General features: G+C 41.0%; 1 protein-coding gene across 1 annotated transcript; it reads right to left on the bottom strand.

Annotated features, from left to right (window-relative positions):
- Positions 1 to 526: 526 nt before the first annotated feature.
- Positions 527 to 9,911, bottom strand: GBGT1 (globoside alpha-1,3-N-acetylgalactosaminyltransferase 1). The gene is made up of 7 exons (XM_009322058.1): positions 9,844 to 9,911; positions 6,663 to 6,778; positions 5,482 to 5,544; positions 4,094 to 4,144; positions 3,960 to 3,995; positions 1,742 to 1,876; positions 527 to 1,294 (listed from the first exon to the last, which is right to left on the bottom strand). Exons 2-7 carry the CDS (start codon positions 6,722 to 6,724, stop codon positions 610 to 612), a joined length of 1,032 nt encoding a protein of 343 aa, XP_009320333.1. The 5' UTR covers positions 6,725 to 6,778; positions 9,844 to 9,911; the 3' UTR covers positions 527 to 609.
- Positions 9,912 to 13,034: the final 3,123 nt, after the last annotated feature.

Below are 13,034 nucleotides of genomic sequence, written 5' to 3'. Positions count from 1 at the left end.
AGGGTTCTTACTGGCAATGGCTGTCACCAGCTCTCTGCTGAGAAGGTCCAAGAAATCCTGCTGCACACTAATCAGGAGTAACTTGCCCTGAGCGCAAGTTTCCTCCTGATCCTGACAAAGGGTGTGAGTTTAAATCACAATGCAGGAAAATTTATTGCCCTGCAAAATTCTTTTTTTTAACTGAAAAGGTCTTTACTAAAACTCTAGGTCTTCTCCTGCTCCACAGGAACGTCCAACGCCATTTTAATCTTGCTAAGTTTCTGCTAGGCCTCAGAAAAACACTCAGGCAAAGGCATTTGCAGCCTTGCTGTAAGGACAGCCTTGCATTTGATAACTGGCCTTTTGAATGCCTTTTTGTGTGCTGCAGCCTCAAGTGGGATGCTTGTATTTACAAAGATTAGGAACCTAGAAACCTTTTCATTCTCACCTGCCCTTTGGCTGCTGCTTCTGAAATGCATTAAGACTCCTGTTCTCCAGAGAAACTATCCACATGTTCTTTTCTCAGTTTGTTCACACTGGGAACAAAAATTCATGGCGGGGCATGTTCTGTGGGAGCTAATATTCAGTGGGCTAGATTGTGTGGAGGACATCTCTGCAGGGAGCAGATAGTTAATCTCGTACCTCTTTGTAATTCTTATCTACTGTGGAAAAACGTATGAGGTGAATTTCAGGGGGCTTTGGCTTCCTGTCATCCCATAAATACTCTGGAGAAAGCACCTTGGAGGGTTTGTGGGAGAGGAAGTGCCTGTTGAGATGACTTTCTTCCTGCCAGGCTGCCATGATCCCATTGGCTTTGTCCATCAGGATGGTCATGTGGCAAGTCTTGGTGAACTCATAGACTTTCTTGACCAGCCCTCCAAACACGGCTCCTCCGTAGTAGAAGTCCCCTTCTCCATCAGGGATGTAGGCTGCTGAAGAGCTCCTCCTCTCATAAGGGAATTGGCTTCGAGGGACATTGAAATAGCCAGGGTGTATGGCTGCTACTATATCACCCAGGGTCTCGGGCCCCCAGGCATTGTAGAACACCATGTCAATGTCCAGGCAGAAGAGGTAGTCCACCTCCTGATGGCTTGTCTCTGCTATGTGCTTGTTTATGGCCTCCATCCTGTGCATGGAAATCTCTTGCCAGCTGCGGTATTTCTTGATGGGGACAATGACAAACCTTCGTCCAGGTTGCAGCTGGACATCAGGAATTGTCTCAGGGTTGTCAGTGAAGATATAATAGTTCACCCGATAGCCTTTCATGAAATGTTTCTCTGCTGACTCCAAGAAGTGGCCCACAAACCTTGTGTATCTGTGCAGACACAAAACATGAAAAGCACAGCAGAGACAAGGGGTTGCATGGTGGGTTATGAATGGAAGAAGACAAGGGACGAGGAGTGTTGACTAGCTATTGCTGCAGGGATGCGTACACTACACATGCAATAGGTAAAGTATAGTGGAGGACAAGGAACAAGTGGATTATCCCTGCTTTGACCAACCAACCAACCACCTATCTACAGTTCTAATTCCTAAAGCACATGCTAGTTCTTCAAAAATACTGACCATGCTTTAGGTATCTTGGGTGCCGAGTCTGTTACCTTGTAGGCTTGTGTGATTAGGGACACAATACATGGGCATAAAAGTTTACTACAGATGGGGACAGATTTCAGCTCTGCTGAGGACAAGAAAAGCCAAAATTATCTTTCCACAGAGGAAGTACATCAACCCAAGAACTGTGCCCACTGAGGGGTTCACTTACTTTCCAATGGCAAAGGCTGTCACCCCTATGGTGAGATTCAGTGGTCTGTAGGCACTGTCTAGGATCTCAGAATTGAAGGTTCCTTCCCAGACGATGGGGGCCAGCCATGGTGTGACTGTCAGCACATCCTGACGCCTGAAGGAAAAGAAAAGGGGATGTTAATGAAATGCAACTGTTCTTTTTGGTTTCAAGGCCAGTAGATGGGAAAGAAACACTAAAGAGGCAGCTACAAGAAGAGTGTGTGTATCAGCATTAACTCATTATGGATGGTATTATCTTCAGATCTTTTTCCCTGCCCTCTTATTTAAGGTTACCAAGCACGGATATTTCAGTTCTGGGATGAAATTAAGCACTGTTTAACAAATTGGCAAGAACCCAAGGATCTACTAAAATCTCATTTAAGCTCATAGGTCTTTTCTGCTGAGGAGAGTTTAATGACCACTGAACTCGCCGAATGAGAAGCTATGCATATTTGCTATCAGTCTGATGCAGATTGCTACATACAGATTAAAACACAAGTAATAATGTGAAAATTACTATTAAAATATACCCCATTGCTGTGCTATTAAAACACAGCTTGCAGCATGGCAGTTTATTTTTCCAGTATTTATATATAGCTTTAACACATTCAGATATAATTTAAAATTCTGTATGTGAGCCAGCATTCAAATGTGTAACAAAGTTATAGAAAATCCTTAATCTCCTGTGTGGGTAGTGGAAATATTGAACATACACGCAGCAGAGTCTGATTATGCCCTATTACAGCTATGCAATGCTATTTCAACTTTCTTCTTTGTTTTCAGGGTTTCTTTCTTACCTTTTTGATTTTAAAACAAGATGTCATTTATGACGTGTAATTTACCCTAGCCCACTCACATTTGCCCCAGACCACGATCTGTAGCACTCTGCTAATGAAATTTGTCATGCACAGCAAGGGCCACACTTGGAGGCTGAAGCAGTCTCCCATCTGACACGCTCCCAAGGCAGTAATAGCACAAAAACCTAACCAAGGGACCTGTGGGGAACAGTTTGATGGCTGAGGCAGCAGTACACTTTCAACCCAGATCTAATACTTTCAGTCTGAGTGGATACAAGAATAACAATTTCACTCCCTCCTACAGTAATGCATATGATTAAAAAATTAAATTATTCAGGAAGAAGAATTTTGTTTGTAGAAAATGTACTAACTGTTCTCTTTCTGGGTTAATTATCCTTTTTTGGAAGGGAGGGGAGAGAGAGAGAGAAGGAAATCTGCAAGTTTGTTTCTCTAAGCAGGGTGCTTTTAAATTTCATTTTAAAGGGCTGCACTGGGTTTCCTAATGACTCGTTTCCACGGTATGCATCCTCTCAGTGTGTGCTAGTGAACTCCCTTCAGAAGACATAGAGCACTAAAAGCTACGTGATTCTCTCCTCATTTAGTCCAGTATATACTAGCTGATTTTGCACATTAATTTATTCTAGTACAGAAGAGAGAACTATTCAGTCCTAGCACGTCCTGTTGAAATAATGGGGGGTGGGGGGAAAGGTATGTACCAACAGGGTGTGTTTATTAACATGCAGGAGAGTGGTGGCTGTTGAAGGCAAACTTCTAGAGATAAGAGTCAGATCATAGGAGCTGGCCCGAAGGAGACTGGTAACAAACACGAGCTGACAAGGAGCGTTTGCCTAAGTCACTTCTTAGCTGCTGCTGCCTGAAACCTTCCATGTCTGTTTAAACTCAGTGGTTTGACTGCTTCTCATAGAGACTTGGCCGTGTGAGTGCCTGCAGTTTGTTCCAGCATGAGATCCAGCAGGTTAGCTGAAACCATTGCTGAAGGTAATACAAGGCACTTGCTTGATTTTGCCCTGAAATGGATTCAAAGCTCTCCCACAGCTGGTTACAGCTACACCACCGTTCCAGAAGGTATTTCTCATTGTCTTCCAGCTATTACATATCTCCCGTCTCAAAAAGAGCTCCTGGCAGCAACCGTGTAGACAGGCTGCGTGTGTGCGCTAATGTATTAATTGGGAGTTTACAGTAGGTGTGTTAGCAAGTATACAGTGACTAAACTCGATCTTATAGCAGCATAGACAGCTGTAGAGATACCCATATGGTTAGACTTCTCTTGGAACAAGGTACTGTTCAGTGTGTACCAGGACTTTGAAACTGTGAGTGCCACAGAGCACCCAAACCAAAGTCAACAGAAACAAACAACAAAGTTCAAACAAAGAAACTTACTTTGGAGCCAGCACTCTCGGCTGCTGATAAAATAATCTGTAAAAAGGAAGAAATATCCACTGAATAATACATGAATATGCCCGGAAGAGAGGAACGGCAGTTTAAAGGTCAGGAAATAAAAAGTCAGTACTTACTGGGGGAAAAGCTGGATTAGCTTCTCTTCTGTATATTGGAGTTTCATGGAGCTGCATGATGGGGTGGGAAAAGAAAGGGATTGTAATGCTTTTCCTAAAACAAGAACCAGGTTCAGCTTCAGGACCTGCTGCTGTACTGACAGCTGTCCGAGTCCTCGCTCCAGGTGCTGTGCACACTGCTCTGCCTGGTACCGAGAGTTAGACATTGCCTGTAAGCACCTTCCAGGGCTGCCAGACAAGTAACAGTTTTGAAACAGAACACACAACAGAACAGGGACAGAGAGATACTGGCAGCTCTCCGAGCCTGTGGGTAAATCAGAGTTTAGGGATCAAAATCTAGGGAAGCACATGCTTGTTGGGGACTGCCAGTACTCATCCTATATGTGCTCCATTCCCTGCATAACTGTTCCTGTTCACCTGGAGGGCTGAACTACCTGAAATGTATCACACTTTAAACAGCATTCAGAGAAATAAGCATCTTACTAGACACAATGTTTTTTAATGGCTTGAAATAATCAGAAATGCCTCTATAAGAGATAATCTTTTCCACTTGCATTTTTTTGTTTTGTTTTTACAAGATCAGTAGGTCATGATAAAGGGTGGGAAAAGCCGTGGTTTGTCATGTTACAGCTATGGTCTGCTATGGCAGTGAAGTCACTTAGGCCATGTACCCTGCTCCTCCACAGTGTAAATTCTCTTTTATGCAGCTTTGAGATAGCTTTTAGGACCCTAGCTAAGTCAGTTAACCATACATTAGTTTGCATCACGCAACGAGGCTGACCCCTTAAACTGTAAGGTTTCTGGAGAAGCAGCTACCCTTTCATTTTGTCCAGAGCAGGCTTCTGGTCCACGACTCAAGTGCTGCCATAACACAAATACATTCGTAAAGCGAGTGGAAAGCACAGATCGTAGAGTGAAGAAGAGGAACGTGATTAGGAGACTGGGGGGTTATTCCTAACTCTGCCAGAACTCCTTATGCGACTGGTCATTTCACCTCTCTGACTTCTCCAGAAGTTTCTCCACCTAGCGAGCTGGGATACTTAATCCACATCTCAAAGCACAGTGAGATCCTGTGTGTACATGTGCACGTGTGTGATCACACCCTGATAAATAAAAGACAATGTTAACCTGTTAGTCATGGTCTCTGTGACCCACAACAAACAAGGCCTCACTCAGGCTGTACAAATACAGAGCTGTCCTGAAGGGCAAGCAGACTAAAGCAGAAAAGGTTGCATTATTACCATTTTGTTTTAAGAGAGTCACTAATTATAGATTCATAAAATAAAGAACAAGTGACTACTTGTTAATAAGTACTTGCACTGTCAGTGAAGTACAGCTCCTGTAACAATGATCTGTGTTATGAATTACATACAAAATGGGATACTTACAAGATTTCCGGGCAAGGAAGGTAATACGGGAGGTAGTGCACTTTTCCATTCCCAGCCGTCATCCTGAGATAGCAAAGAAACATTTTAAGATAGGTGATGTTGAAAGATATCTTCCTAGGATTTTCCAAGATCTTCTCAGAATCTGGCACAGATTTGGAGAAGTAACTCTATCTAACTGCTTGTCTACTTTACTAATTAGCGTAGGATCCAGTGTACTGACGTTTTAATGTAACACACTGCTGCTAAGGCATAAATGGGAAGCTCGGGACAAAACGAGTCCAGAAGCATCCAGCTTGTAACATCAGGTCTAAGTATTTTTATTTACATCAAGTGGTCTGCAAAATGTAGGTCTACATGTTTTTGAAAAGCATACACACATGGAGACACATAAGGCAGTGCTCAAAATGGATAAATATGCAATATACACTGATGTGACATACTGACACTTCCTGGAGCTTTAAATGCTGTGTGTGCGTCCTTTAATTTGCGTAGCAGACAAATAGGCTGCATAGACTCTTTTCTCCCTTCAGTTTTGATCACTATTTAGATTTTTATATACAATAAAAATCACTTAACTACTGGTGAAATGCAACCACTCACAATGTGAAATAAGAGCAAATTGCAACATCGGAAATACAGTATAATTAAGAATAATTTAATAATGAATAATTTAATACTTAATAGAAATGCCTGATCTCAGATTCCTTTCAAACAATGTATGAGTTTGCTCAAGAGAATCTGTAAGGCATGCTCAGTATTCAGTATACTCAAAGCTACACTCTCAATGTTTGAAAGCAACAATGTTTGATAGCTACAAAGCTATCCCTAGTTACACTGGAGTGAGTTTGGACTGTTTGAAGAGACAGATAATCATCTCTTTTAAGGCCTGAACTGAAACGGAACTGGAATATTCTGTACTTGAACATTTGCTTGAGAGTCAGATACGGTGTTAGCAGCCTAATTTAGACACAATTGGTCTTTTCTTCTCTCTCCCTTCAGAGGCTTCTCCCTCTACTAATGTTACTTTATCTATTGTACGAATTACTGTTCTTTCTTACAGCTCTAACAGGGACTTTCCATAAAATGCACTGCCTAGATTTTTCTGCTACTACGCTTTTTACCACAGTACAGATATAGACAGGATGTTTTAAACATGACCAAGCTTGCCAGCAAATGCTTACCAGATAAACGCGGTAACAACAGACAGACAGACAAGAGATCCCAATGCTTTCCTGGAAATCATGTCTTCTAGACTAGAAGAAGGAAGGGCAACTTCTTACTCCCAGCAGCTTTCAATCTGCAAAGAACAAAAAAGCAAGGGAAATTGGCTATAAGTATCTCACTATGAGAGAAACTGATTATTTTATTATGGAAGCATGAGGCTCTCCAAGCAGTTTCATTTTAATTCAGTCTTTCTGCAATCAGGAACACGGAAGGAACCAGACTGTAAGAGCCAGACCACTTAGTCACTGAGGCAGTTCCTGTAAACTGTTCGAGAAACCTCTCCATTTCAGTGAGATCTAATCACAGTTATGTGTGTGGGGGGAGCCTTTCTGATTTGATTCTAGTTTCTGTAGATTCCATTTATTCATCTAAAGCACACACCCTTTGCAATTTAATAAACTCACCAAAACCAATCACATCAGGTAATACGCAGAGCTACCATTTTAGCTGATAAACTCCATCTTTCACAGAAGAGTAACTGCCAGAGACAGCTCCCTCCAAAGGCACACGTAGGTAACTGAGGTCCGATACAAGCAAAGAAACATTACACGACAATAATAGTGCATACTGGGTAACAATATTTCTCTGTAAGTCAAAGAAATTACTCCCTTTTCAACAGCCATAAAAATCAAATTCCCCTAGCTCAGCTGTCTTACCTTAAAAGCTCAAATTAATCCTTTTTCTGTTCATAGGGAAGTAAAGGTTCCCACAGTGTGAGCCACGGGACAAACACACAAAGCCTTTGCATGTGGCCTCCAAAGGGGCTTGTAACAAGCACATTAATTGTTATAGGCTACATTCATTATTACCTTTAGTGAATACAGAATTACGGTACTGCGGATAAGACTCCTGTGTGTGCGAGCTCACTTCTGCCTCCTCGGCATCCTCTGTGTCCACATAAAGCGCTCTTCTGCAAAGCAAGCTTTCCAGGCTGCTGCTGTAGGGACTGTAATGCAGTCTCGAGTTAGAGGAAAGCACTTTCTAGCATGTGACTGGAGCCTGGGGGGAAAAAAAAAAAGGGGGCTGTTTGTCAAACTCCTATTTGTAGACAGTCAGTAGCATTGATGGTAGTGGGAGGAACCGGTACAGGGCACTTCTTTGGGGGAGGCTGAAGTAAGCATGACAAAGATCTTTTCTGTCCTGGCCCTTGGTAAGGCATACAACAGTTCTGATGGATCTGAAAAGTCAGTGGCAATTTTCCTGCTTTAATTTCTTTGGTTATAAAAAGACAGGTAGCAAAAAACTGTTTAATTTGCTTTATTATGCCGTACAGAAGTCTGCTCTGGTGCTTCTTCCTCACTCTCCTGTCAGCCAATCTAATCAGCTTTTACCAAGAAGCATCACAAAATCCCACTTTAAAAAAAAAAAAAAAAAAAAAAAATCTCAAGGCATTCCACCATTTAAAACCTTCATGGATTCATGCTGAGTAGTTCTGGATTCTTGCCTAAAAACACCACAGATCCACAAATGTAGAAGGATTTGCAACCAGCCTTTCCCCTCTAGCTGTTATTCTGTGCTTTGACCAGTTTTATCTAATTCCTGTGCTAATTCTGTAATGAGAGCTGCTACACCCATGCCAGGATTTTTCAGTGCCATGCATCTGACCTTGTGTTTGATGCCTCCAGCACACGCAAAATGGACAAGTGTGCAGAGGGGGGTTCAAACAGTTGCTTTTCAAACATTCTTTGAGAGCTGGGTAGACATAGAGTGGGTAGGCAGCCCATGCCAGTGCTTTACTGCCCTTCTCATCAGGAGGTTCCCCAACTTCCAACCAGGATCTCACTTGCTGCAGTTTAGGTCTGTGCCTTTTTATGACAGTGATCATACACCTGGAGACTCCCTTTACATATCTAAAGTCTATGATGTTTCCTTCCCTCTTCTATTCTGTGAGCTCAACCACCACAACTCCTTCACTCTTTCTTTGTAGATTGTTAACTTCCAGACCCCTGATTATTTCTGTCCATTCTGTTTGGACTCTCTTTAATCAGTCCAAACCAAACCAAATACGCCTGCTGAGCCCTCACCAGTATTAAGTCAAGCAGGATTACCCCACAAAACTGAAATGCCGTGACAGGTCATATATTCCTATATGACACTTGCCTGCTTTGCAAGAACGCAGCACTGGTGATGACGTTCAGCCTGTGGTCAAATGTAATCCACACATGTTCTCTATGGAACCTCTCCTAGCCAGGTCTATGACATATAAAGCCTTGTACTTGACTTTATGGAATTATACTACATTTTCAGGTAATTTGTTTTTCTAAAACCTCAAGCCTTGATTGCATTCTGTTTTCCGTGGTGCTTGCAGCCCCTCCCAGCCTGATACCACTTTCCAGTTTCATAAACATCCTCTCAAAATTTTTCCCCAAAGCATAAATGAAAACATAAGACAGTGCCACTTTGCAGATAGTCTCCTGGGGATTCTCATTTCCTGCACCTGACCATCCTCATGCACTTATCGCCATGGCGTACAGAGAGCGATAGCGTAGAACTTGGGTGATGGGGAAGGACAGAGGATAACGAACAGAAAGAATAAAGGAGAATAAAACTTATCCTCAAATTGAATAGTAAAATTAACACAGAATAAAAAAAGACATGGGCGTTCTGGTTATTTTAGTGCAGTTTTAGCTATTATAATAGGCATAGTGTACTTCCATGTGCCTTTACAGAGTAAACATCTAATCCCTCAGGAAAAGTAATATGCATTTTGAAATACTGCATCATTAGGAGCACAGCTGATGCATTCCCCCTTTGCTTCAATTTCTCTGTTACAAATCTGCAAGAACATTGGAGCCAGATGAGTTCAGAACGTCTCCTTGCATCTAAAACCATCTCATTGACATTTACCGTATTTGTCCTCAACTAATTTACAACTCCAGAGTTCACAATGAATGCAAACAAAAATGAAATAGATGTGGTTGCAGTTAGTGACAGAATCTCCTAACAAACAGAAAAACAGCTAAGGCATTTTTAATAGTTACTCAGGTTCCTCAAATTTGTTCAGAGAGGTTTTTTAAAAGCAATATGGTTGAAAGTAGCTATATTACTCCTAAATGAACTTGCTTGACCTCCCAGAACAAAGCAGTACTTTATCTTCAAGCCCTGCCTCGGAAAGCATTCTGGATTGCAGATAAATACCTCACTCGTAGACCATTCCGTGGAAAATATTCTTTGCAGATCAGCTATTGCAGATTTCTAAATCTGTATTTCAGATTTCTAAAACCGAAGTAATGAGCTGCAAGTACAGTGTTGTTCAGAATGTGAAGAAAGACAGGATATCCGTGGGAAGGGCTTCATCTGTGCCGAAGAAAAAGTTTCCTTGATGGACTCCATTGTTAAACAGACTGCCTTTAATTATTGTAACTTCAGACTGCGCCATGACACAGACATATTCAATCATGCCTGAGTCTTGAACATGAACTTCAGTACAAATTCACTGCTTGGGCTTCTAGCTTTTCAGATTCTCATATTACAGCTAGCACCGTAACAAGTTAACTTTACTCTGGCTGAGATCCACCTAGGAAGCACTGCACAGAGTCCACATTTCATTTACAGCACATTCGTCAGATTTTTTATTTCAAGAGGCAAAAATAGCTCCTTTCACCATTGCACTTGTTCAGTACAACAGAAATTAAAAAAAAAAAAAAAATAGAAAACGCTGTTGGACCAAATCTATAACGTCACTGACATTAGTACAAACTTGTCAGTTTACACCAGCAATGATCAGAAGGACATCAAGATTTGACTGATCTCATGTATAAAGTTGCTTAATCTTCTGGATGGATCGTTTCCACCAATCTTCCCAACGCTGAATTGTCAGCAGCTGAGCTGTACTCTCTTCCTTGATCTGGGCAAACTGCTGCTCAAGTTTACATTTGTATTTCTGTATAAACAACAAAAACAAAGGACAAAATTGGTAGTGATGAAATATAATTTTACTTTGCCTAAATCCAGGTCCTGATCCACTGTGTCAGAAGATTGCATACAGGCCATTTATTTTCTGCCTTTGACAATAGAACTACATGAACAATGAATTATTCACTGCCTTCCTTCTGTGTTCCTTTTAAATTTTGCTAAAAATGCAAGATCTCCATCTCACTTCCATTAGCTCCTAAGATTAAAGAGCTGCCTTCTCTAGAGAAGAGAGAGGGAAGCATGCATCTCAAACATAGAATGCACGCTGGCTCTTGCCGGAACTTCCCAAGTCACGAGTACGAACTGAACTATTACAAAGCTGCTAAACAGAAACTTGTAGACTACCATGAAAACCTCAGGGCACCTTTATTAAAGAGTCCATGCTCCAAAATATAAAATACTGTATTTTTAATGCAACATACATACATTCAGGAAAATATTTCTGTGGCATGCATTTACTATATCACACCCTGCTGACAAACAATGTTCAAAACTACACTGTAACCAGGTGTTTAGGTACCATAACTAGATATATAAAACACTCATGCAAATTTATAGTTTTGATGGCATTTGCCCGTGTATTTTACATTTCTCTATTAAAAATAGGTATTTTTTAAAAATTAATTCAGTTCACTGGGAGTACGATTACTTCCAGGACAGATGCATAAACAGTGACCATTTATCTCCAAATGATTTAACATAAGAATATTCTCCTAATGGCTGAACACTACTGTTTCACAAGCTATCGTCAGTGCAAGTCAGTCTCAGAGTTGTCTGGAACGTGCTTATTCTTCTAGCAGACTTAGTGAAGAAAGAGTGATCATTTTTATGGTGGAAACAATGATCTGTGATGGTTCAGGATGTAAGATAGGATGTAAGTATCTTACAGCCCTTCACCTTTTATGGAAAAATCAGCCTTTGTGATCTAAGGCTAGAGCTGTAGGCTTTAGAAAGAAAGGTGAGTGAAAGCAAGCTGTATTGAAATGGCATTGTGGCAGCAGCTACTTTTTGAATTGTGATGCTGCTGAAATGTATGAAGTGTCCTGTTTCTGTCACCATCCGTGCTTCTCTGCTGCAACAATTCCCCATTGTAATGTATCTGAATGAGAGGGCTCCCTGAGAAACCAACTCTGTCTGCTTTTGACAACATCACAAAGAAACGGACACGAGAGAGGTCTTCTACACACGGTGAATACGGCTTTAAGACCTGAAAACACTGTGTATATTAAAAACTTATACATAGCTATCATTTTCTTCTTAAAAAAACAATTCCACAACAGTAGCAGCCCCACTCTCAGTCCCCTCCCACAGACCAACCTTATATGCAGCATCTCTTGCCTCTACTGCTGCTACATGGCCCGGGGTAGTCTTAGCTGTTGTAACTGACGCAGTTTCTCTGCAAAGAATATAGTCTGAATTGTCTGTAAGAGTAGTCATGGGTATTCCTGGCCAAGTCCTTTAAGAAAACAAAACAAACAAACAAAGAAGCCACATGAGAGAGAAAGTTAGAATAGAGAGCAGATTATACTAATTCATGTTACTTGTACTTAAAGTGCAAAAGATTAAATGTTTTTTTTAATCTCCACAAAAGGATTACCCTACAAACTACCTTATTTAGTACAACCACCTTTTCTTTTAAAACTTCAGAATCTCTGCACAGTAAATAGAATTCATATCTTCTGAGTGAAAATACACAGTATATTCATAGGTTTGAAATTGTTGAATTGATAAATAGTGGGTAGTAAAGTGGCATAACAATAAAATTGAGATTGTATTGCTTTACAATACAATACATAATTCACTTTTATTTATTTGGATCCATTGCTATTCTTTCTTTAAAATCATCACCCACCCAAACTGCCCCATAACTACTTAAATGACATTACTAATGATGAGCATAGTATTCAGCAGTTTCAACAAGTGCAGCAAAAAACTATGAGGACAGTGTATGATACCAGTTTAGAGAAGAGAAATTACATAGAACAGTGTTCAGTATCTTCAAATATTACCTGCTCCCACGTTCGGTTAACTGTTTAACTTCACAGATTTCTAGAGGAAGTCCAGCTTGTTTACGGCGGATTAAAGTAGATGTCTTCTCTCTTGGTATTTCAGTTTCTGGGAGATAACAGAACATAGACTCAGCAGCAACAACAATGGCAGCAGTACCACTGCTTTGAAGTAACTATAAGCAGCGAGATGCTCTTCGCTTGCAAGAAACAGCTTTGCATGCTTGATCATGCAAACCTTTCCATTTAAAGTACTGTGGCATATAAAATCTCCTCTTCCTAGGGAAAGTCTGCTGCAATCTTTGAGAAGGAAGTGGAGGCCTGAACAAGCAATCTCTTCCTTACTTACTTGCTACTTGCACATCATCAATAGTGATACTTTCATCTAATTCCAGAAGCAGTTTTTCA

This window comes from Pygoscelis adeliae, unplaced genomic scaffold (assembly GCF_000699105.1).
Source record: "Pygoscelis adeliae isolate BGI_AS28 unplaced genomic scaffold, ASM69910v1 Scaffold114, whole genome shotgun sequence".
Classification (NCBI taxonomy): Eukaryota; Metazoa; Chordata; class Aves; order Sphenisciformes; family Spheniscidae; genus Pygoscelis; species Pygoscelis adeliae.
This window is presented reverse-complemented; position numbering and strand designations above follow the sequence as displayed.

Excerpts from the sequence above, each read along its gene's own strand:
- GBGT1 (XM_009322058.1), bottom strand. The coding sequence starts at position 6,724 with ATGATTTCCAGGAAAGCATTGGGATCTCTTGTCTGTCTGTCTGTTGTT. Across the intron at positions 5,545-6,662 it reads GTTGTTACCGCGTTTATCTG|GATGACGGCTGGGAATGGAA; the intron begins GTAAGCATTTGC and ends TTGCTATCTCAG. Across the intron at positions 1,295-1,741 it reads ACAGCCTTTGCCATTGGAAA|ATACACAAGGTTTGTGGGCC; the intron begins GTAAGTGAACCC and ends GTGTCTGCACAG.